The sequence below is a fragment of the Macrobrachium rosenbergii genome, chromosome 55 (genome assembly GCF_040412425.1).
Source record: "Macrobrachium rosenbergii isolate ZJJX-2024 chromosome 55, ASM4041242v1, whole genome shotgun sequence".
Taxonomy (NCBI): domain Eukaryota; kingdom Metazoa; phylum Arthropoda; class Malacostraca; order Decapoda; family Palaemonidae; genus Macrobrachium; species Macrobrachium rosenbergii.
Genome location: NC_089795.1, coordinates 88,976,889 through 89,001,709, shown reverse-complemented (window position 1 = coordinate 89,001,709; position 24,821 = coordinate 88,976,889). Strand labels below are relative to the sequence as shown.

Genomic DNA, 24,821 nt, shown 5'->3' with positions numbered 1-24,821 from the left:
ACACCGTTCACATATCCATGATTTTACGACACACTCAATATTGTGGCCCTTCACAACACCTTCCAATAATGCCTCTTTTCACTCCAGAGAGCGTCCTTACTCAACACTATTTGTTTTTGCAACTCACTGAGTTTCAAAGAGCGTCTTTCACTTCACTTCACTCAGTTTTAGTGCCTCTACACTTCAGAGAGCGTCCTCACACTAAACGGGTTTGGGCCTTAAATACACACATCATTAATGGACATATACAAGACAATGGTAACACCTTAAAATTAACCTGGACATACACAAGACAATGGTAACACCTTAAAATTAACCTGGACATACACAAGACAATGGTAACACCTTAAAATTAACCTGGACATACACAAGACAATGGTAACACCTTAAAATTAGCCTCCACCAATAACACATACTAAAATAAACAGAAATCAAAAGTACCCTTAACCACTCTTAATCAAAGACGACACCGAAGAAAACCTGCAAATCACGATATTTAACATCTTAATCTTAAGTACTTAATCCTAAATTATTTCATAAACAAAAACACCTGACACAACATTATTACAACACACCTGGAAACCTGTACATTCAATAAATTTATAGGATTAATCAAATCAATTAATATAAGTACATACAAAACAACTTTACGAAGAACAAAAGGTTTTTCTCAAATCAACCTATCGATCAGTCACTGATGCGTGATAGTGCATCAGCGACAACATTACTTTTGCCTGGAATGTGTGAAAAGCTAAAATTCCATTCCTGGAGCAGGAGGCTCCAACGCATCAACCGTTGATTTTTATTCCTAAACCTGTTCAAGAAAACCAACGGATTATGATCCGTTAATATTTTAATCGAGTCCCTGTAGAGGATAAATATACCTGAAAATGATTAACAGCTAAAATTAATCCCAAAGTCTCTTTCTCTACAGTCGAGTATTTCCGTTGTGCCGGGGATAACTTTTTGGAGAAATAGGCAACAGGATGAGATACTCCATGAGCATCTTCCTGCAACAAAACTGCTCCAACCCCAACATCACTGGCATCAGTAGCAAGCGAAAAAGGAACGTCAAAATCAGGAGCTTTCAAAATAGGGAAATTCATTAGGACCTGCTTTAACTTTTCAAAGGCATTTTGGGCATCATTAGTCCATACAAAAGTCACATTCTTACGTAATAAATTAGTCAGGGGGCTCAGCGATATCAGAAAAATTCTTAACAAATCTACGGTAATACCCTACTAAACCAAGGAACTTTCTGACATCCCTGCGACACTTCGGTATTTCAATATGTCTAATAGAGTCTACGTTTGCCTGTTTCGGAGCCACTTTCCCAAATCCTACTTCGTGACCCAAATATACAACCTTTGCTTTGGCAAACTCACTTTTTAGGTTTATAACCAAACCAGCTTTCTAAGTACCTGAAATAAAGCCTTAATACGTTTAAGATGGGTGTCCCAGTCATCACTATAAATTACAATATCATCAATATAAACAACACACCCCTCTAAACCTTGGACCAAAGTATTCATTAACCTTTGAAAGGTTGCAGCGGCATTCTTCATCCCAAAGGCATTACTTTACATTGGTAGAGTCCGCGCTGCGTTACAAACGCTGACAAATCCCGTGCCCGTTTGGACAGCGGAACTTGCCAATACCCCTTTAACAAATCAAATTTAGTTATATATTTTGAATTCCCTATCCTGTCAATACAGTCCTCTATCCTGGGTAAAGGATAACTATCAGGCTTTGTGACCTCGTTGACTTTGCGGTAATCAAAACAAAGCCTGAATTGACCATCCTGTTTCTTTACCAAAACAACAGGTGAAGACCACGGACTGTTGCTGGGTTCGATCAGCCCGTGTCGTAACATATAATCAACCTCTTTATCCACAACATCATTTTTAAATGGATTTAACCTGTAAGGGATTGTTTTACCGGAGTTGCGTTACCCACATCCACATCGTGTTCAAGGACAGTGGTCTGTCCTGGAACATCCGAAAATAAATCCTTATAACTAAAAACTAACTTTTTCAAAGATCCCTGTTCTACTAAATTCAAATGTGAAACCATTTCTGAAAAATTTTCTAAAGAATGTTCATTATCATTAGGCCATTCGGCACCATCAAAACAATCATCATCAAAATTACTCACGTCTGGAAAAGAAAAAGAATTAATACCGTTACACTTTGTAGTATCACCAACTAATGCCACGGGAATAACTTTGTCACGACCTTTATAAGCCTTTAACATATTTATGTGACATAACTGGTAGGGTCTCCTCCTTTCAGGAGTTTCAACTAAATAATTAACATCACTTACTTTCTTTAAAATTTTCCACGGTCCTGAAAATGAAGCTTTTAAAGGGTTTCCTGGAATGGGAAGCAATACCAAAACATTATCACCCACTACAAAATTACGCTCCTTAGTCTTTCGGTCAAAAAGTATTTCATTTTCTTTTGGCTACACAATAAATTTTCACCAGCAAACTTCCAAGCCTTCGTTAATTTATCACCCAAATTACTAACATAATCTAATAAATTCATATCAGGGGCGTCCCCCTCCCAAGATTCACGAACCACATCCAATGGACCATGCACACAATGACCAAAAATAAGGCTGAAAGGTGAAAATCCTAAAGACTGACTCGGCACTGACCGAAATGCAAATAATAAATAAGGTAGTTCCTTATCCCATTCAGAACCATTAACCAAACAATACTTTTTTTATCATAGACTTCATGGTTTGATGAAATCGTTCCAAAACACCTTGACTTTCAGGATGGTACGGAGAAGAAGTCACATGATTAATTTTTAATTCAGCCATCTTCTCCCTAAATAATTTACTCAGAAAATTAGACCCACAGTCGGACTGAATTACTTTGGGCATTCCGAACCTGGTGAAAAATTCAATTAATACTTCAACAATTTTAACAGATTTTACATTTCGTAGTGGTATTGCCTCAGGATATCGAGACATCCTATCCATAATTGTTAAAATATACTGATTGCCACTACGAGTTTTCGGCAGAGGACCAACCACGTCAATAATTACCTCTCTGAACGGTTCAGAAACAACAGGAATAGGATGTAATGGTGCCTTTGGAATTGGTTGATTAGGCTTCCTGACCTTTTGACATGCATCACAACTATTTACAAATTTTTAACATCATCTTTCATCTTAGGCCAAAAATAATTTTCACACAATTTACGAGTGGTTTTAAAAACACCAAAATGACCAGCCAAACCATTTTCATGAGCCAATGTCATTAACTCCTTTCGATAAACAAAAGGAACCACAATCTGTTTAACAATTTCACAACCTGTATTAATGGCATCAAAGGTCTACTTATTCTATACAGAATATTATTAATTATCTTAAATCGAGGGACAGTCAAATCAGTAATTTCGCCAGACTCAACTGGCAGGTCTTTAAAATCTGCTTTCTGAGCTGTAATAAGTTCCTTAGTAGTCCAATTAAGTTTATTATCCAACACACCACTATCTATAACTAAGCTATCACTACGATCTAAACTACTCAAATCAACATCAACTACCGACTCGGCCGAGTCAACACTACTAGCCTTCGATCGAGTGACTACAGATATTTCATTACCGGAACTTAATACAATAGGGAAAGTTTTATTTATTAGGGCGACATCATTCCCTAACACCAAATCCACATCTTTAATAGGAAATTTATCAATAATGGCCAGTTTTAAATAACCTGAAAAAGACGGGCATGATAAATAAAAACTCTCAACCGGGTAAGACCTGACCGTATCTGGAAAACCACTTAACAAAACATATTCCTTATTTGAACATTCCAAATCAATAGGTAAGGATTCTCTGAGAATTAAAGACTGAGCAGCCCCAGTGTCACGCAAAATTTTAACCTTTCTTTGCTCAGTCGAATTCCCAGAGCGAACAAAACCATCAGACAAAAATTTCTGAAAAGGAGCCAGTGACTTATTGCCTAGTCACTGATTATTAGAGTTCTCAGCCACTGACTCGTTCTCATTCCTACGAATGGCCATTACCGGACGTCTTTCGGTCCTTTGTGACCTTTTAAATGCATAACACATGCTCTTGACGTGTCCCTTCTTATGACAGAAGAAACAAGTCAAAGTTTTCAACTTCTCCGGGTTATCTGTGGTCTGCCTATTATAGCTGTTAACAGGAGTAGTACGAGAACCATAATTAACATTAGGCCTATTATACCTGTTCTGATTACTACTCCTGTTAACTCTCACCCAACCAGATTTCTCATTTCTGGGTACTTCCCCTATCACATTTTTATGAGAGAGGAGGTACTCATCACTTGCAATTGCCACCTCCTGTAAAGTTTCTAATTTTAACTCTTCGAGGTGTACCTTCACCTCATTAGGCACGGACCTTTTAAACTCCTCAACCAAAATCAATTCTTTTAATTTCTCAAAGTCTGTCACCTCCTTAGACTTTTAACCAGTCGCCAGCAAATTGCTCTTTAGCCCTGGCGAACTCTACAAAGTCTGCCCTCTTTCCTTCTGTAAATTACGGAGGCGTTGTTTGTAAGCTTTCGGTACCAACTCGTAAGCCTTCAAAACTATGGCCTTTACAGAATCATAATCTGAAGACAGATCTTCGTCCAAGGTAACGTAAACTTTCTGGGCCTTACCTAACAATTTACTCTGAATAAGAGTGGTCCAATACTCTTTTGGCCATTCCAACCTTGAAGCTATTCTCTCAAAAGAAACAAAAAACTCTGCCACGTTAACTTCCTGAAAATTTGGGACTAACTTTAGAGCTTCAGTTAGATTAATACAAGGCATTGCAGACACATTATGTTGGGAAGAAGAAGAACCCTATTACTCAATGCTTGCATAGCAAGTTCGTGCTGCCTCTCTCTCTCTCTCCTCAGCCTTCAACCTTTGAGATCTATTTCCATTCTTTTCAACTGAATCTGCCTATCTAAAATTTCTACTGACACCGCTTCCTCCACCTGCCTAGTCTCTGGTTTACCGTCTGCCTTCATCACCTTAACCTTTTCATAAACATTAAGCAGCAACAAGCCCTTCCTAACAGACCCAGGATTTTCAATTTCAACAAATTCTGCTACACTCTCTAAATCAGGCTTATTCAATTCTGCCAACCTGTCCTGCCACCCTCTCCACTCAAGAGCTCCGGGATATTCAAATCAGCCATAGTAAATTAATTACACACAAGTAAATATATAAATGTATCTCACAAAATATACCCAAAAACAAACCAATACACTGAACAGCAATAACCACACAAATATCCTACCACGGTCAAGAAAAAAAAAATATAAACACCGATCAACACAAGAATATAGGAGAGAGAAGGTATTACTATGCTGCAAAACACCCCAAGAATCCACTCTATACACTCAAGTGACTACAGGATCCGACAAATCCTGGCAAGGTCATAAATGTTATGGGCCCACGCCCATCAAACATACACAAGTCTCTTAAAATACAAATAAAGTCACTAACGACCAAGTCCACAATAGGTGGAATGGCTGCAACAGAGTGTACAGAGATGGAATCAAGGAGGATAAGTAAAGCTGAAAATAAAACCTTAATATTTAATACAAACTTTTAGAAAGAAATGACCACTGAGCCTCTTACAAAATACATTAAATGAACACAAAAATCAACCACACACTGAAAACATCGAATAACAAACACTCTTACACCAAATTAAGATAGGCTATACAATTACACTTTAAAGAGAGGGCCCTGAAAGTAATAGGATGTCGAAAAGACAGAATAACCTAACTTAATACAGACTAAATGTTTATAAAAAAACTGCTTCCCTTAAGTGAGCTGTAAACAGTAGAAGAGGCAAACGCAGCCTTCAAATCACGGGTCGAGGGGCATAATATATATACTGAGACCTTACCAAACGTAAGAGAGGTCCCCTAGGCAGTATTACTGAACCAAGGGCGTAGACAGAAGATAGAATCACTTTAACGTCGCAAGACGATCAACGGACACGGCCGTCCGACAGGCAATCACACCTTACCAGTTGGCAGAGAGGTCCCCTTGGCAGTGTTACTGGACCAAGGGCGTAGACTGAAGAATAAATCAATCTCCCAAAGCAGCAGCAACTGATGAAAGGCAGGTATCGTAATCCAGAGATAGTTCAAAATCAATCAAGAATAAGGCAGGCCCACACAATGCTAAAGGTCCAGAAAACAACTCTCTCAGTCCTCGAGAAAAAGCGCCGAATACAGCTCGGACGAGAAGCCAAACCACACGTGAAAATAAAACAAGCTCATTGTAATTAAAACTAAACAACAAGTCAGAAATGTCGGGGGAGGAGGAAACAGGGTCATTACGTTCCAAAAGAATAATTACTGCCAAAGTGGCTTATTCAAAACAAATTAATTTACGTTAAATTAAACACATACTGACAGTATGCATATGTATACGCATTTTTTTAAATGAATGTTTTTCTCCTTAGAGGAACTGACGGTAGAAAAGTGACCTTCTGGTATTGGTCAGGTCATTTCTGATGGGTACGGTAGCTCCATACCCCGCTCCTTTCTGAGTGCTAGTCACCACAGTCGTCTAACTACCAGGACTTCTTAGTCCAAAGCTTCACGATCGGATTTTGTGGAACTGTCAAAAATAATTCGAGCTCACTCAGGGATCGAACCACAGACCTTTTGCTTGCGAGACATACCCTACCATACAAAACACACACACACACACACATACATATATATATATATATATATATATATATATATATATATATATATATATATATATATATATATATATATATATATATATATATATATATATATATATATATATATATTATATATATATATATACAGAGAGAGAGAGAGAGAGAGAGAGAGAGAGAGAGAGAGAGAGAGAGAGAGAGAGAGAATCATAATTTCCTTTCATAAATAACTTTTAGGTCAAACGTTCAGGAGAGGTCATATACTAGGCACTCAATTTTAAAATTATATGAATCATCAAGTAATAATTCAAGGTCCACTTTTTTTTCTCTAATTATATTGGAAGAGTAGCTTTAAGTACGGTCCACCAACCAACCTTTCAGATTTTGCAAGGGACGCGTTTGCAAATGTAGGTAGACCTCGCCTGTTTCTGCAATTTATTTCCTTTTTTCGCCTTTTTTATGATCAATTTTGACATATATCTTATGTCATAAATCACTTTACAACCGAATACCTCGAATAATTCAACTGATACTCAGAAAAATCTTATAAAAAAAGAACAAATTGTAATCTACCGTCAGAACCTCGCAAAACGCGAGACGAACATCGTACGAAGTGACAAAATTCATCTACATTACTCCAAGTTATCTAACTTTCTTAGCCTTTGTTTTGGCTATGATCAGTGGCAGAAGGGAAGGGGAAGCGCTGCCAGACGCATGAAAAAACTCTTATTCTAAGCCTGCAACTGGAAAGCGCACAAAAATATCGACTCAGTTGAGGAGACTTCAAGTAATGTTTCTTTATTGACTTGTGAGAGTTTAGGAGACTTCAAGTAATGTTTCTTCCTGTTACTAGACGTGTTGTAGCTTTATTTTGTTAAAATTCACCTGACAAAAGGAGAAATGACTTTAGTTTATAAAGTATGGTTAGATATGCATTTCTACTTAGCTCTTTTCTGCTTTCACATGCAATCTGTCTTACTCACTTCGTTTTCTCTCACCTAAAACAAGGTTGGGGGGGTCGATAAATTTTTCAATCAATCCTTAAAAAAATATCGATCAGTTTTTCACTCGATCCTTAAAAAAATTAACGAAGAGACTTTCCCTCGATTTTAAGAAATGACTGAGAAAATTTATCACAAGAATCTTCATCAAAGATTGTGTGACAATGCCATTTATTCCTCAAAAGGAACGTGATCATCTTCACTCGATCCTTTCAAAATGAAACGAGAGGACAATCCTACAATCCCTGAAAATGAACACTAAATTCCTCAAACAGAAAACGATCATCTTCGCTCGATCCTTCAAAAAATAAAAAACTGAAAGATCCTTCGATCACTGGAAATGAAGGGGAAGCCATTATCCCTAACGAAACGAAAAACGGAGTTCCTAAAGCCATCCGTTAGATTCACACTCAGCAGCAATGGAGGTGAACACGTAAACTGACCTTTTCCAAATCAGCCGTGAGCTGTTGTACAATGGTCACTTGTTCATCCAGACGCTGCTGGAGTTCGACTCTCGTCCTCCTCTCGGCTTCTTGGACCTGCCTGAAGATGGGAGGGGAAAAGGAATGAAACGTCAGTCATGACTGACAGATGTTTAAGATGCGTCAGTGATCTATATTAAAGCACGATCAAAAGTAATGTTAGGTATGTTATATATTATTGATAAGGAACAGAAAAACTGAATTGGATAGCTGAGAGATACGGTAAAACAATGTATTGGAGGCAGTGGTCTAATTATTACTATTAAATAAGATTAATATCAATTAATGTTAATACTAAATCTTGAACTGTCAAGACGAGTTACATCAAATTACATCACTAGGCATAAGAAAGGGGTCACTGCCTCCAGTGGAGTATCGCCAGAATAACGACATAAAAAAAATATACGTTATTTTAGTTATGGAACGCATGATTAAATTAATCAAACATGTATCTCCTATGATAATAATGTAATCATAAATGTTTATCTACCTTTTAAAAATATAAAAAATATTTTTACTTTTAAAGATCTATCTACACTTGGGAAAATTTACAAGTTATTTTTATCATTTCCAGCATCTTCCTACCACCCAACCACCATCACCCCCCAAAAAATCAAATAAAAAAACACAAAGAGGCCATATAACTTGAAACATATTCTAACCATCCTTCCCTTACTGTAATGTTAAATTTCTCCATTCCTGACGGCCGCTCCAATTTTTTCTTTTCATAAGAGAGAAGGTTATTCAAGAAAATTATAAACTATAAGTGACTAATAAAAATGGATCCGTCTGTTCAGCAGATTAGAAAACCTCTAAAGATTTACAAGGGAAATAAAACTGTCAATGGATCAGGAGTACCTTGAAGTACTTAGAGAGAGAGAGAGAGAGAGAGAGAGAGAGAGAGAGAGAGAGAGAGAGAGAGAGAGAGAGAGAGAGAGAGACTAAGACTGACTAACTAACCTGTCTAACGTTCTCTGCATCTCCTTGAGTTTGACCTCCAGTTTGTCCTGCTTCGAGTACTCGTACAAGAGCTTCTGACGAAGTTCCTGCTGGTGCTCGGCCATGACCGTGTCGTGGGCAGCCGTCACCTTCTTCAGCTCTACGTCGTGGGTCCCCCGGAGACTCTCCCGCTCTTTCTCCAACGTCTGTTTGACGAGAGGACCGACTCAATGCTAAAAACGTTAAGTACACCTTCCTCGTACAATACTTTCCAAAAGGCACCAAAGACGCTACCGGTACCATACTCATCTTCTTCTTCTTCTTCTTTTAACGTGCTTTTTCCCATTTTTTGTATGGGGTAAGCACGATGCCTTCTTTTGAAGGACTTTGATTATTGCATAATAATTACAGGAGTTCAAATTATAATTACAGGAGTTCAAATTACAGTACGGGGTTCATTGTCATTACCAAGGCCTCACCTGTATCGTGTCATTCATCTGGTCCAAGATCTGGTTGTACCTGGCAACAAGGGCGTCTTTACTGGCAGCAAACTCCTGCTGTTGCAGACCCAGATGAACTTCTTTGTCCCTCGCCAGGTAGGACACACGGCGTTCCAGCTCCTCCGTGTAGTCTTGTTTAGCCTGCAGAAGTTACATGAAGCAAGACAGCAATAAAATTATGACTGAACATGGAGAAAATCACCTGGTTTTCATTCATGACAGAGATTGTTTTAAATGGTGACCCCCAAATGCGTCTGATTAACCAGTCTATCTACACCAGTGTTATTATTATCCTGAGTGCGCCTGACTCCATATGAAACAAATATAAGACGACTTGAGATCCTTTCTTGACAATTAAGTGCTTGGTCTCCTACGGGTTTTCAAAGCCACGACGCACGCCCCTAACCCACCTCACCTTCAGGTCATCCCTGGACACGAGCATCTCGAGGATCTGAGGGAGGTCTTCGATCCTCTCCCGGGCGGCCAGGTACTCAGGAGTCTCCTTCTGCTCCATCGTGATCTTCCACACCACGACGACCCCGTCTCCTCCGCAGGTCACGACGCGCCCTTCGTCGCTGGTAACGAGGGCCTGGGTCACGGAAGGAGCGAAGGGTAGAGTGTGACAGAGAGTTCCAGCACAAGGATGGAGATTAGGATCAGTCTAAGGGTAATTGTTATGGGTCTGCAGCATCCTCAAGGGTCAATCTCAGTCAATTTTCTCTTGAGATTTTGCTTGTTTATATCAGGTCTGGGCTAGATACGGGTACTGGTATGGTTTCCATATATATATATATATATATATATATATATATATATATATATATATATATATATATATATATATATATATAAACATATATAAATAAATGTATATATATAATAATATAGAGTTCTGTGTGTTTATGTATGAATGAATGAATGTATGTATGTATGTATGTATGTATATATTATATATATAAATATAGAAATAATCAACACACAATCACGTGTGGAACAGAAATAAAGTTCTGACTCACATCAGGATCGAACCCAGGTCTTTCACCTGAAAGGCAAGGGCGCTGCCCACCAGGCCATACAAGCCACATAAGTAGAAACCTGAGTGCCACTGCACACAAGGCCTAGTGGTCAGCGCCCTTGCCTTTCAACTGAAAGACCTCGGTTCGATATTAATGTGAGTCAATTTTATATATTATATATATATATATATATATATATATATATATATATATATATTTTTTTTTTATTTATTTATTTATCGAGCTCTACGAAGAAGGACATATTATGACTAAGAGCTCGTGAGTCAAGCAAGAATATATACGTGGCTAGCCAAGGAAGGAAAACTCGTTGCGCACAGACCTCGTGATTCTATTCTTTAATACTCAACTGGGCTGCAGTCACTTGGAAACTAGAAGCCTGACTCACTGCTTTAGATAAACTTTAAATCTCATACTAAGCGAGTCGAAGAACAGAAAAGAGATAAAAAAAAAAAATTGGTAAAAAAGATGATTTGTAACTCGTAGAATGAAAATAATGGAGGATAAGGTTGCCGATTAGTAAATATGAAATCGTAAACATTGAGAGACTTTCATTACCATCAATGAAAGGTACGATGAATAAAGCCACAAAATTAATGCTGTCATTGAGTTGGAGCGAGTGACATGACAAATGAAAAAAAGAAGAGTTTATATATACATATATTATATATGTATTTATATATATATACATATATAATATATATATATATATATATATATATATATACATATATAATACATATATATATATATATGAAAAGTGTCCCAAATAATTTTAGGAAATAGAGAACTCAGTTCTCTCCGAATGTAACAAGTAAATTCCACATATAACAATAAATTCTTCAATGAATATTCCTTAGGAAATATTAATTTCAATATATGAACAATAATTTGTAAAATACCTCAGAAAATAATAGGAATAAAAAAATATTAAAAAGGACATTTCAAAAATACAACTAGCATATATATATATATATATATATATATATATATATATATATATATATATATATATATATATATATATATATATATATTACAGATGAATTAAAATACCTCAGAATATAAGAAAAAAAGTTAGTAATAAAGATCATTCAAAAATACACCTAGAATATATACTGGTTATATATACTGTATATAATATATATTATATATAAATATATATATATATATATATATATATATATATATATATATATATATATATATATATATATATATATAAAATAAAACAAACACATATATACATATAGATAGATAAATGGATAGATAGATATATAAATACATACATACATATATATCTACATATACATATATACCCATATATATATACATATATATACATCCATATATATATATATATATATATATATATATATATATATATATATATATATATACAATTGCAAATTTTTAAGCCCAAGCATATACTGTACAGTATGCCCACCTTCACCACCGCACCGAAGTGACCGGCGACGGTCGAGAACGACTCGGCCAGGTGTAATGGGAATTTGTTCATTACCAGTTTGCCTGAACTCGTGCCCAGGGCGATCAGTGACCTTACGGGAGCCAGGCTGGCGCAAATAAGGTCGCCGCCGCTTCCGTACTGGATGTCTTGCATGGCCTGACCGGGTTAGAATGATATCATTAGATTATTCTCTCTCTCTCTCTCTCTCTCTCTCTCTCTCTCTCTCTCTCTCTGTATACATATGTATATATATATTATATAATTTATGTATATTTCATGCATATATATATGCATATATATACATTCATTCAAATATATACATACACAAACATATTTATATGTATGCATACATACATACATACATACATACACATATACGAGTATACACCGTATACTGTACATAACAGACAGCAAGTCTTAGCCACCTTTAATATAAACTACATATAAGCATATATAAAATATTTTTTTATTAAAATGTTAACAAATAGACTACACACATCATCAAATATACAGTTTCTGTAATGTTCTTTTAATTTACAATATACAATAAAAAAATGTTTAATCCAAGAAGAACCACAAGTTCAGTCAAACGGTTTAAAGTTAACAAAAGATATATATATATATATATATATATATATATATATATATATATATATATATATATATATATATATATATATATATATATATATAAATCACAGGTAAATCACACTCACCCCAGTCAGCCTTATGGCAATACGAGCTCGATATCAATCTTAATGTGAGATTTCTCAGTTCTCAATTCGTACAAAAAAATCTGTAAAAAGTTGACCTACAAAATCTACTGACCTAAAAAAAATTTACAGACTAAAAAAAATCTCCTGACCTAATAAAAATCTACTGACCTAAAAAAAATATCTACTGACCTGAAATATCTACTAACCTAAAAAAAATCTAAAAAATTACCCACTGATCTGAAAAAAATCAACTGACTTTAAAAAAATCTCCTGACCTAAAAATACGGACGTAAAAATATCCACTCACCAGAAAAAATCTACTGGCCAACAAATCCAGACCTAAAACAATCTATTGATTTAAAAAAATTTTCTGACCTAAAAAATCCACTGACCTAAAAGAAAAAATCCACTGACCTAAAAAAATCTAGACCTAAAAAAATCTGACCTTAAAAACATCCACTGACCTGAAATAAAACAGACCTATAAAAATTCCAGACCTTAAAAAATCCACTGACCTAAAAAAATCTAATGACAAAATAAGTCCATTGACCTAAAAAATCTAATGAAAAAATCCACTGACCTAAACAAAATCCTAATGGCAAAAAAACCACTGAACTAAAAAATCTAATGACCAAAATAATCCACTGACCAAAAAAAATGTAGACAAAAAAATGCACTGACCTAAAAAATCTAATGACAAAAAAATGCACTGACCTAAAAAATTCTGACAAAAAAATCCACTGACCTAAAAAAAATCTGACAAAAATGCACTGATTTAAAAAAAATCCAGACAAAAAAATCCACTGACCTAAAAAAATCTAATGACAAAAAAAATCCACTGACCTAAAAAAAAATCCACTGACCTAAAAAATCTAGTGACAAAAAAATCCACAGACCTAAAAAAAATCTGAAAAAAATTCCACTAACCTAAAAAAATCTAATAAAAAAAAAAACACACACAAATCCACTGACCTGGCCATCGGTGATCTCGGTGCAAGACCGTCCACTCCCAGTGACCAAAGTGGGGCTGTTATCGAGGGAAAGCGCAGAAGTGAGGTATGTGGGAGATGTTATCGAACCAACCTGTTACAGAGAGAGAGAGAGAGAGAGAGAGAGAGAGAGAGAGAGAGAGAGAGAGAGAGAGAGAGAGAGAGAGAGAGGTAAATCTGGTTTCACTTTCCGTGGTCTGACAGACATAAAACGGGTAGGTTTTAAAATGGCATTTTTCTTTAAAGATTACAGAAGCACATTTCAATACTAGGAAAGACTGGTAGTGATGTCAAATAGAGCTAATATGTTTGTCATTTAGTCTAATTTTAATCTAATTTTATATTCATAAAACGTAAAACTCTTTACGGTCGTTTATTTATTTTACAAAACTCAAACAAATTATAATAAACTTCAGTTCTACAAATACTTCACAATAATTTTTTCCTCTAACAGGATTCATGTAAAACATGCAACCGATTCGTAAATTCATTAGTGAAATAAAGTAGATAAATTACAAATCTTTGTTACTACAGAAACATTAACTATTTCTACAAAAGTATCAAAGTGTCATTTAGTCAAAATGTATCAAAAATTATATAACCTTTATCCAAAGACAAATCTATGATTAACTGCGATACAGAAGTATGTAAATTAAATATACGTGTAATTTCTACCATATAAATTTCTAGGCATATTTTTGACAAAATCATGAATATAACACAAGCTTTGGGTTACATTCAGGCTTGAAAATGTAACACACAGCTTGATTCAGACTGACTCGTTCATGACATTCAGGCTGTCAAGCCAGCACTTTTTCGGCCACTCAGCGCTTCGCTCAAGGCCATGAAACGATATAGTTTGAGTGGCTGGACAGCTAGATAAAGAGCTCCCGAAAATAATGGAGATGAAACACAAATGAAGGAGGAACTGGGAGAAAAAACCCACTGTTGTACTAAGGAACAACAACTGTTAGAGGTGCTGGACAGCAAGATTGAAGAAAGGAGACGAAGCTCGGTTTTGACACTGGATAGCTTTACAGTACCTCCCACAATCGTACGCAGTTGAGGATGTCCCAAGCCACAGCGATGCCATCTCCAGCGCACGTGATGGCAGCAGAGCTGTCCGGATACCACCCTATGCCAGTTATCTGTTAAAAGAGGACGAAGAACTCTCATGAAATACATAAAACGACTAATTCCTCTTATCAAAGAAGATTCTGGCCATAATTTTAAGCAATCTGAACACCTTCAAGACATCAGTGCAGTGTCACACTCATGTAAACTATACTAAATTCCACAAAAATAATAACTGTCTAGAAAAATAAATACATTTTGCTACTGGTATATGGTAAAAAAAATTTCACAAAAATATGAACTATCTAGAAAAATATATATTCAAAAATTAAGAAATTTTACGTATATATGATCTCAAGCAAATTGGGGTTTGCATGTGTGGGAGAACCAATTTAACCATTCAGAACTGTTCGTGTTGGTGAACCTTTATTTAAATAAGAGCTTACGTAAAGAACCCAATTCGAAAAAAGTCTGTCATATAAAAAACTATGCAAATTCGATCTTTTGCCAACGAGAACCATTACGCAAAGTTTGACCTTTCCTTTAAATTTTACGAAAGAGAACCATTACGCAAAGTTAGACCTTTCCTTTTAATTTTACTAACGAGAACCATTACGCAAAGGTTAGACCATTCCTTTTAATTTTACTAAAGAGAACCATTACGCAAAGTTAGACCATTCCTTTTAATTTTACTAACGAGAACCATGACGCTAAGTTAGACCATTTCTTTTAATTTTACGAAAGAGAACCATAGCGCAAAGTTAGACCATTCCTTTTAATTTAACCTAACCCCACCATTACGCAAAGTTAGACCATTCTTTTTAATTTTACCAACGAGAACCATTACGCAAAGTTAGACCTTTCCTCTTAATTTTACCAACGAGAACCATCACGCGAAGCTAGACCATTCCTTTTAATTTTACTAACGAGAACCATTACGCAAAGTTAGACCTTTCCTTTCAATTCTACTAACGAGAACCATTACGCAAAGTTAACTCTCCCCTTTCAATAAGTTAAAACACAAACAAGCATATTCCTGAGGGCCACAGCTGAGCTGATAGACTGTGTACCTTCGTGCTGTGTCCCTTGAGAGTGCAGATCTTCTTGAAAGTGACGCTGGAGGTGATGACCAGGAGATTCCCGTCGGCAGCAGCCAGCATGTGCCCGGAAGGAGAGAAGCTGCTCACGGCACACCTCCGGATCTTCAGCTCCATGTACGTCCTCAGGCAGTCGAAGAGGACGTGAAGGAGCCTGAGGGCGTCTGTCATACCCACGGCCACATGCAGACCTTGAATTGCACCCGGCCGGAATGTACTTTTTTTTTTTTTAAGAGGATAAGAGTGGAATGATTGGAGATGGGACGTGAAGGACTTTTAACCGACCAGTGCTGAATTGTTATTTTGCTTTGAAGACCAGTCACAATATACTGTATATATATATATATATATATATATATATATATATATATATATATTTATATATATATATATATATATATATATATATATATATATATATATATATATATATATATATATATATATATATATATATATTACTGTGACTGGTAAAGATTGTTTTCTTGTTTAGAATGTAAACTTTCATACAGTATTTATATTATGTATATTATATATATATATATATTATATTATATATATATATATATATATATATATATATATATATATATATATATATATATATATATATATATATATATATATGTGACAGTTACATTCTAAACATTGTATATTCATCACTGCTTCACAAGAAAAAACAAAATATATTCATTCAAATAAAAAATTAATTCATGGTATAATACTGGCATCAAAGTCAAATGTTTCAATAAAATGATGACAAGTTAAAGTGCCTACGATGAAATCTGACGTCCTGATGTTAAACTGCCTTTTCAGTTCAAAAATTCCTTAATGAATTTCTCTTTGGATCTAACACCAGAATAAGTTTCTTAATGAATTTCTTTTTGGATCTAACACCAGACTAAGTACAAAATCTTTCTCAACAAACCAAGGAAAAGGCAGCTGCTTTAATCAACTCTGAAGAAGCTTGGTACAGAACGTAGAAAAACCAAAGCACATCAGATTATGAATATGTATATAGGTAGGGTAAGAACATTATCATTATAAGGCGCAGACAGAAAACCAACTCTACAGAGAATCTTTATACAGAATAAAGTTTAAGTAAAAATCATTCACGCCGCAAAACCTAATTCAAACCAAATTACAAACATACAGGCAGGATAAGGATATTATTATTATTATTATTATTATTATTATTATTATTATTATTATTATTATTATTATTATTATTATTATAAGGCACAGACAGAAAAATAACCACAGGGATAAAATAAACAAAAATTTAAACAAAACAAGATATATAAATAAAAAAAAATTCAACCAGGATATTTTACCATGAACGCTGGCAAAAATAAACAAAAATTTAACAAAACAATATATAAATAAAAAAAATTCAACCAGGATATTTTGCCATGAACGCTGGCAAAGCCAAGGGCACCAACTACAGGCCAAGACGTCCCCGGACTTAGAAGAATGAAGGAGAAGGTTCTAGGGACGCCTCTTACCCGAAGGATGGGCGCTGAGGGAAAAGATGTCCTCCCTGAAGGCGTGCGAGAGGAGGAGTCTGTGGTTTTGGAAGTCCCACACCCTCACGGTCCTGTCCTGACCTCCCGTGACCACGACGGGCTTCCACAGGCAGGTGTCGGCGTCCACGATGCCTCCTTCGTGGTGTTTGGCGTGCAGGGGCGTGAACATCAGGCTTGGTAACTGCAGGAGGAGGAGAGAAGTAAGGGAAGTACTGATGAATGCAATGTTTGGTAGAGAGTAAAATAATTGATGAATGTAGAAGTATATTACATTTTAAGGAAGGGGGGGGGCTTCGTGGTGTTTGGCGTGCAGGGGCGTGGACATCAGGCTGGGTAACTGCAGGAGGAGGAGAGGAGGAAGGAAAGTACTGATGAATGCAATGTTTGGTAGAGAATAAAATAATTGATGAATGTAGAAGTATATTACAATTTAACGAACGTGGGGGCTACAATGTTAGATAGTGGTGTTTGGCGTGCAGGGGCGTGAACATCAGGCTTGGTAACTGCAGGAGGAGGAGGAGGAGGAGGAGGAGGAGGAGGAGGGAGAAGAGGGAGGAAAGGGAATACTGATGAATACAACGTTAGGTGGAGGTCAGATGGATTTATATGTAGAAGTATTTATACAATACAAATGAATGGGGGTCCTATTCATGAGAATAAATTTCCGAAATAAGCTGAAAAAAAAAATTAGTATATTTTTTCTTAATCGAAATAAATGTTGAAAACATAATGTCTCACTGGATGTTTTGATTGCAGTGTTTGTTAATATAGGCTATATACATATACTACATATATATACATGTGTATATATATACATGTGTATGTGTATGTATGTATGTATATATATACATACACACATACAAAAAACACACCTACACAACAGTAGATAACAGATATATGTATAAATGCACCGCATACACAAAAAACGCCGACAACAAAAATCCCAAGCCACAGGAAGGAAGTGGTTGACGGGAGAAAAAAAAAAAAACAACGTATCAGTCACTGAATCTATTCCTCCTATGCAAACGCTGAGAGGCGGATGAAACACACGTGCAAAAAACTTCCACGCTTTTAAAAAAAAACTGCCTCAGACAAAGAAAAGGTCAGACTATGAAAGAAATTCATGAATAAAATAAATATGATCCAGGAGAGAGAGAGAGAGAGAGAGAGAGAGAGAGAGAGAGAGAGAGAGAGAGAGAGAGAGAGAGAGAGAGAGAGAGAGAGAGAGAAAAGAAACTACGGTAAAGAAATTACATACATAAAGGGAATAAATAAATACATGCTTAAATATGAGTCGGGGGAAGAGAGAGAGAGAGAGAGAGAGAGAGAGAGAGAGAGAGAGAGAGAGAGAGAGAGAGAGAGAGAGAGAGAGAGAGACGAAAGAAATGGTAAAGAAATTACATAAAAGAAATTAAACATACATAAAGGAATAAATAAATACATGCTTAAATATGAGTGGGGAAGAGAGAGAGAGAGAGAGATAAAGAGAGAGAGAGAGAGAGAGAGAGAGAGAGAGAGAGAGAGAGAGAGAGAAACTATGGTAAAGAAATTACATACATAAAGAGAATAAATAAATAAATGCATACATATGAGCCAGGGGAAAAGAGAGAGAGAGAGAGAGAGAGAGAGAGAGAGAGAGAGAGAGAGAGAGAGAGAGAGAGAGAGAGAGAGAGAGGAAAAGAAACTATGGTAAGGAAAATACATACATAACAATTATAAATAAATAAACAAATATGAGTCAGAGAGAGAGAGAGAGAGAGAGAGAGAGAGAGAGAGAGAGAGAGAGAGGGTCGCGCATAAATACCTGGGAACGAAGCTGAACAAATCAAAGAACAGGACGGAAGAACAAAACGAACGACCGATCCGCAATAGGGCCGGAACAATGAACAAAAGGCGAGTCGCATTAAGTTCATCACAGCAGGAAACGTGGTACAACACGTGAATTATAAATTGCCATTTTGACAGGGCTGCCAAAATCCCGGTGGAGTACGGGTTGAGTCAAGCTGAATATAGAATTTAGGCCAAAGGCCAAGCGCTGGGAACTAAGAGGTCATTCAGCGCTGAAAGGAAATTGACAGTAGAAAGGTCTGAAAGGTGTAACGGGATGAAAACCTCAAAGCAGTTGCGCTATGAATCAATTATTAGGAGAGGGTGGAAAGTCAGATGGAAGAAAGGGAATATGAAAGGGGTGCAGTAAAAGGAACGAAAGGGGTTGCAGCTAGGGGCCGAAGGCACGCTGCAAAGAACCTTATGTAATGCCTACAGTGCACCGCATGAGGTACACTGACGGCACTAGCCCCCCTAAGGGGCCGGCAGTGTACGGTGAGTATCATAAACATTATGAAGGCATAAATATAGACGACTCCGAATAGTGAGACTTTGACTATAACAAGATAATGATCTCTAACAGTCCAATGGAAGATAACTGAAAGGCAATTTCTTAACAAAGTCCCATCCTAAATAAAAAAGAAAGCACATAAGTCAAAATACACACAAACACACAAAAACATACTGCCGAGTCACAAAAGGCAGATTCTCCAAATTCTCACGAATCGAAAGAAGATAAAATACGAATTAATCCTTGAAAATAATTTTTTTTGTCAACGTGAAGGAATAGAATATTTTTCTTTTCATTTTTTTCGTTTTCACCCAAGTCGGATTGCGTGATTTTTTTTTTTCGGGTCATTCAACATTACTCAAAAAGGTAAGGACGGAATTAAGAAAACACTTGTTGACGAGTAGATTACCGGCCGAAACTGACCTGGTAGGATTGCGAGATCTGGGAACGGGTGGGGGTGCGGGTGGGGAGGGGGTCGAGGAAGTATCTTCATCACCAATACTAGGCTAAAAATTTTTACGCTGATGCTGCTATTTCCGATATAATACTGTCACTCTCTTACAACTTCCATTTTATAACAATAGTCTAGCTGGAGATGATGAATTCCTACGGCGACTAGTTTAGTTTCGCCTGCAGACAAAAAAACCTATAAATCAATGAACAAGGCTCACAGAAAGTTACCCCAAAAAATGAACTTGGCCCGGCAGCATTTCCCTGAAAAAAGCGGGACGCCATATCTTAAAAACTAATCATAGAATTTTCTTGAAAATATTCTCATTGTTTCCCACACCCAAATTGCGTTTCCCATACTAATCTAATCCAATCAACCTAAACTAGGGGCATGGCAAAAAAAACCGGGGTGGTGCAATACTAGCATATATAGAATACTCTGGTACCGATAACCTCAATAGCAATTCAAAGTCCCTACTCGTCCCCTGAAAACAAAAGAAACTCTTCACTGCGCAAAAACTTTACAAAATACAGCACAACAACAGGCATCCCAGATGCGGTATGCGTAATAGAGGAGAGCCCTCTATAGTTGAAATGAATATATAAAATTTAGGCCAAAGGTCAAGCACTGGGACCTATGAGGTCATTCAGCGCTGAAACGGGAAAAGGTCAGCAAAAAGTTTGAAAGGTGTAACAGGAGGAAAACCTCAAGGCACTAGAAATCAATTGTTAGGAGAGGGTTGAGGAAAGTAAGATGGAAGAAAGAGAATATGAAAGGAGGTACAGTAAAAGGGCTGATATTGTACTCGGGCAGTGTTAGAAAATATAAATGATCACAGATGACTGCCTAGGAGAATTACAATATATCATAAAAAACTATTTAATAACACACACAAAACAACAGAAAGAGTCTCAGGACGTTACCTTGGAGGGCTCCAGGCTAGGCAGAGGGTTCGTGAATATCTGCGACGTGTGGGTCGCTGCCACGATCGTCTTCTCCCCAGGGGAGAGGGACAGCACCGTGATGGTGTGCTCGCCACGGCCACTCACTACTGACGCAGGGCTGGCTTCACACAGCCTCAGCATGAATCGCTGTGGGGATTTGAAAAGACTCTTAGGATTCGCCTACGAAAAAGGGAAGACAGCCATTTAATGCCTGGAATGGAATATGGAATGGAATATGGAGTTCAGACTGAGGTCATTCAGCGCTGGAAAGGAAATTGAGAGGAGTAGGAGGTTTGAAAGGTGTAACAGGAAGAAGACCTTGAGTTGCACTATGAAATAATTGTTAGGAGAGGGTGGATAGCAAGATGGAAGAAAGATAATATGAATGGAGGTACAGTAAAAGGAACGAAAAGGGTTGCAGCTAGGGGCCGAAGAGACACTAGTAAGGTAAACAAAATCCGTTTAGCAGACTTCCCGGGTTAATTGAGTGTTTACAGGTGTACGCATCTGCATTTACAACAACAACAACAATAATAATAATAATAATAATAATAATAATAATAATAATAATAATAATTTCATATTTGTCCATTTGGAATTATATTAATTAATAATCCTTCCACTTGATGGTTATATTTTTGTCCCCAGACGAAGATACTGATTACATTATTGCAAAAAAAAAAAACTTCTAAATATACGTCTTTTGAATAGATGAAGACTTTATATAAGTTCAAGCCAAGATGCAATGCATTACTACCCTACAGCAATTCTCCTTGTGCGTTTCAATAGTTCACGTATACATTTCTATTTGTTTATTTATTAATTTGTTATTTTTTCTCTTCTAATAACTGATCTCTTCTTTCTATATTTCCTATTACCCTCTCCTACTTTCAAATGAACACCACAGTACTCTTTGGAAGCTTGAATTTCAAGTCAGTGGCCCCTGTGGGTTTGTCCAAAATAATAATAATAATAATAATAATAATAATAATAATAATAATAATAATAATAATAATAATAATATCAGAAAATATCAGCACTGATGAGAAGAAAATAATAAGAAGAATTGAGAGGACCATATATAAAATCAATTCTACTGATGCTGCCATTCTCTTTAACAGGACAGGCTTGAGAGAGGGTCTGTTATATAATAATAATAATAATAATAATAATAATAATAATAATAATATAAAAAAGTACACCAGGAGACCTAGATGTTCACGAGCAATCGACTCACCTGGACGTAATGTTCGTTGATGTCATCGCTCTTTTGGAAGACGAAGATCTTGTCGGGCCCACAGGCGCAGAGGAACCCGCCGTTGAAGACGGCCAGGGCTGTCACTCGACGGTGCCGAGGCCCTGGGCCACGGCCCCCAAGGCCGACCAATCCTTCGCCCGAAGAACGCTTGTCACATTCTCTGTATATAGAAAAAGGTCTCTCTCTCTCTCTCTCTCTCTCTCTCTCTCTCTCTCTCTCTCTCTCTCTCTCTCTTACCTAAAACTATATATATATATATATATATATATATATATATATATATATATATATATATACATACACATATATATATATATATATATATATATATATATATATTATATATATATGTATATATATATATATATATATATATATATATATATATATATATATATATATATATGTGTGTGTGTGTGTGTGTGTGTGTTTACATTTTATATTTTACCTAAAACCGTTTTCTTTTGAGAGGGGTGACTCTAGAAGGAGTTAACTCCCTCATTTACAGCTGGTATTCTGGGATGAGGTTGCTAGCCCCACGCCACAGGATATGGAAGTCCTTTCTGATTTATAGTATTCTGGGATGAGGTCGCTAGCCCCACGCCTTGGGCTACGGATGTCCAAGGGGACGTTGTGCATATACTGTACAGTAGTGTCTAGCTTGGTAGTCATCCAACTATCCAAGTAATGCCCAGACCCAACATTGGGGTAATATAACATCATATATCAAACAAACTCATAAACTGGTAGGATAACATATCTCAGGCAATGAGAGAGAGAGAGAGAGAGAGAGAGAGAGAGAGAGAGAGAGAGAGAGAGAGAGAAAAGATTCCCATTGGAAAAACATTAAGCTATTTATTATTAGGGTAAAACAAACGCCCAGTTATACGAGAGAGAGAGAGAGAGAGAGAGAGAGAGAGAGAGAGAGAGAGAGAGAGAGAGAGAGAGAGAGAGAGAGACGCAAACGTTCCCATCGAAAAAAACCTTAACCTATTTATTATTACAGTATAACAAATGCCCAGTTATACGAGAGAGAGAGAGAGAGAGAGAGAGAGAGAGAGAGAGAGACTTACGGTCCCAAGTGTGGGTGAGACACTTTGATCTCGGTCCTTAACTCGCCCTCCTCCAGGAGCAAGACTGACCCAACGTCTGTCCCGATGAGCAACGTGTGCTGATCTGCCCAGACCTGAATGATAAAATAAATAAATTAACTGAAATTGTTTGTCAATTTTGCATAAGCCGTATTTTAACAGAGATCTTTTCTCTGATCCCCTTCACCTGCCAACCAGATTCGCTGGACAGCTGGAAATGTAGCTCGCGTAGAATTCCTCTGTTCCAGAGGTCCTTTATTCCCCTCACCGTGGAGCTGTGGAGCAGTCTCCCTACTGAGGATGTAGTGGAACTGGTACCTCAAAAGTTCAAGCGAAGATACAATGCATTACTACCCTCAAATATTTCTCCTTGTATTTTAATCATTTGCTTACATTTTCATCTTTTCATTTATTAATTGGTTAATTTATTTTATTCTTTTATAATAAATTACTTCTTTCTCTGTGTTTCCTATTACCTTTTGTTACTTCTTTCAAATGAACGCCTTAATATTCTTTGGAAGCTTGAATTCCTAGTCAATGGTCCTTAAGGTGGGCTTATTCCATATGAATAAGTTTCATCTACTAAATAATAATAATAATAATAATAATAATAATAATAATAATAATAAAAAAATAATAATAATAATAATAATAATAATATTCTTTGGAAGCTTGAATTTCAAGTCAGTGGTCCCTAAGGTGGGCTTGTTCCATATGAATAAGTTTCATCTACTAAATAATAATAATAATAATAATAATAATAATAATAATAATAATAATAATTATAATAATAATAATAATGATGATAATATTCTTTGAAGCTTGAATTTGAAGTCAATGGCCCTGTGGTGAGCTTGTTCCATATGAATAAGTTTCATCTACTAAATAATAATAATAATAATAATAATAATAATAATAATAATAATAATAATAATAATAATATTCTTTGGAAGCTTGAATTTGAAGTCAATGGCCCCTGTGGTGAGCGTGTTCCAGATGAATAAGTTTCATCTACTGAATAATAATAATAATAATAATAATAATAATAATAATAATAATAATAATAATAATAATGATGATGATGATAATATTCTTTGGAAGCTTGAATTTCAAGTCAGCGGCCCCTGTGGTGGGCTTCTTCCATATGAACAGTGTTCATCTTCTGATTAATAATAATAATAATAATAATAATAATAATAATAATAATAATAATAA

General features: G+C 36.1%; 1 protein-coding gene across 1 annotated transcript in view; it reads right to left on the bottom strand.

Moving 5' to 3' along the window:
* The window catches only part of LOC136835871 (cilia- and flagella-associated protein 57-like), a 39,552-nt gene that overhangs the window by 12,053 nt on the left and 2,678 nt on the right, over nt 1-24,821 (bottom strand). The window contains exons 4-15 of the mRNA XM_067099716.1: nt 23,589-23,701; nt 22,495-22,675; nt 21,237-21,404; nt 17,504-17,705; nt 15,972-16,189; nt 14,871-14,975; nt 13,811-13,921; nt 12,102-12,278; nt 10,036-10,209; nt 9,600-9,761; nt 9,142-9,326; nt 8,143-8,242 (exon numbers count right to left, since the gene is read on the bottom strand). Of these exons, the coding sequence (XP_066955817.1) occupies nt 8,143-8,242; nt 9,142-9,326; nt 9,600-9,761; nt 10,036-10,209; nt 12,102-12,278; nt 13,811-13,921; nt 14,871-14,975; nt 15,972-16,189; nt 17,504-17,705; nt 21,237-21,404; nt 22,495-22,675; nt 23,589-23,701 (1,896 nt within the window). The remainder of the gene's footprint in view (nt 1-8,142; nt 8,243-9,141; nt 9,327-9,599; nt 9,762-10,035; nt 10,210-12,101; nt 12,279-13,810; nt 13,922-14,870; nt 14,976-15,971; nt 16,190-17,503; nt 17,706-21,236; nt 21,405-22,494; nt 22,676-23,588; nt 23,702-24,821) is intronic.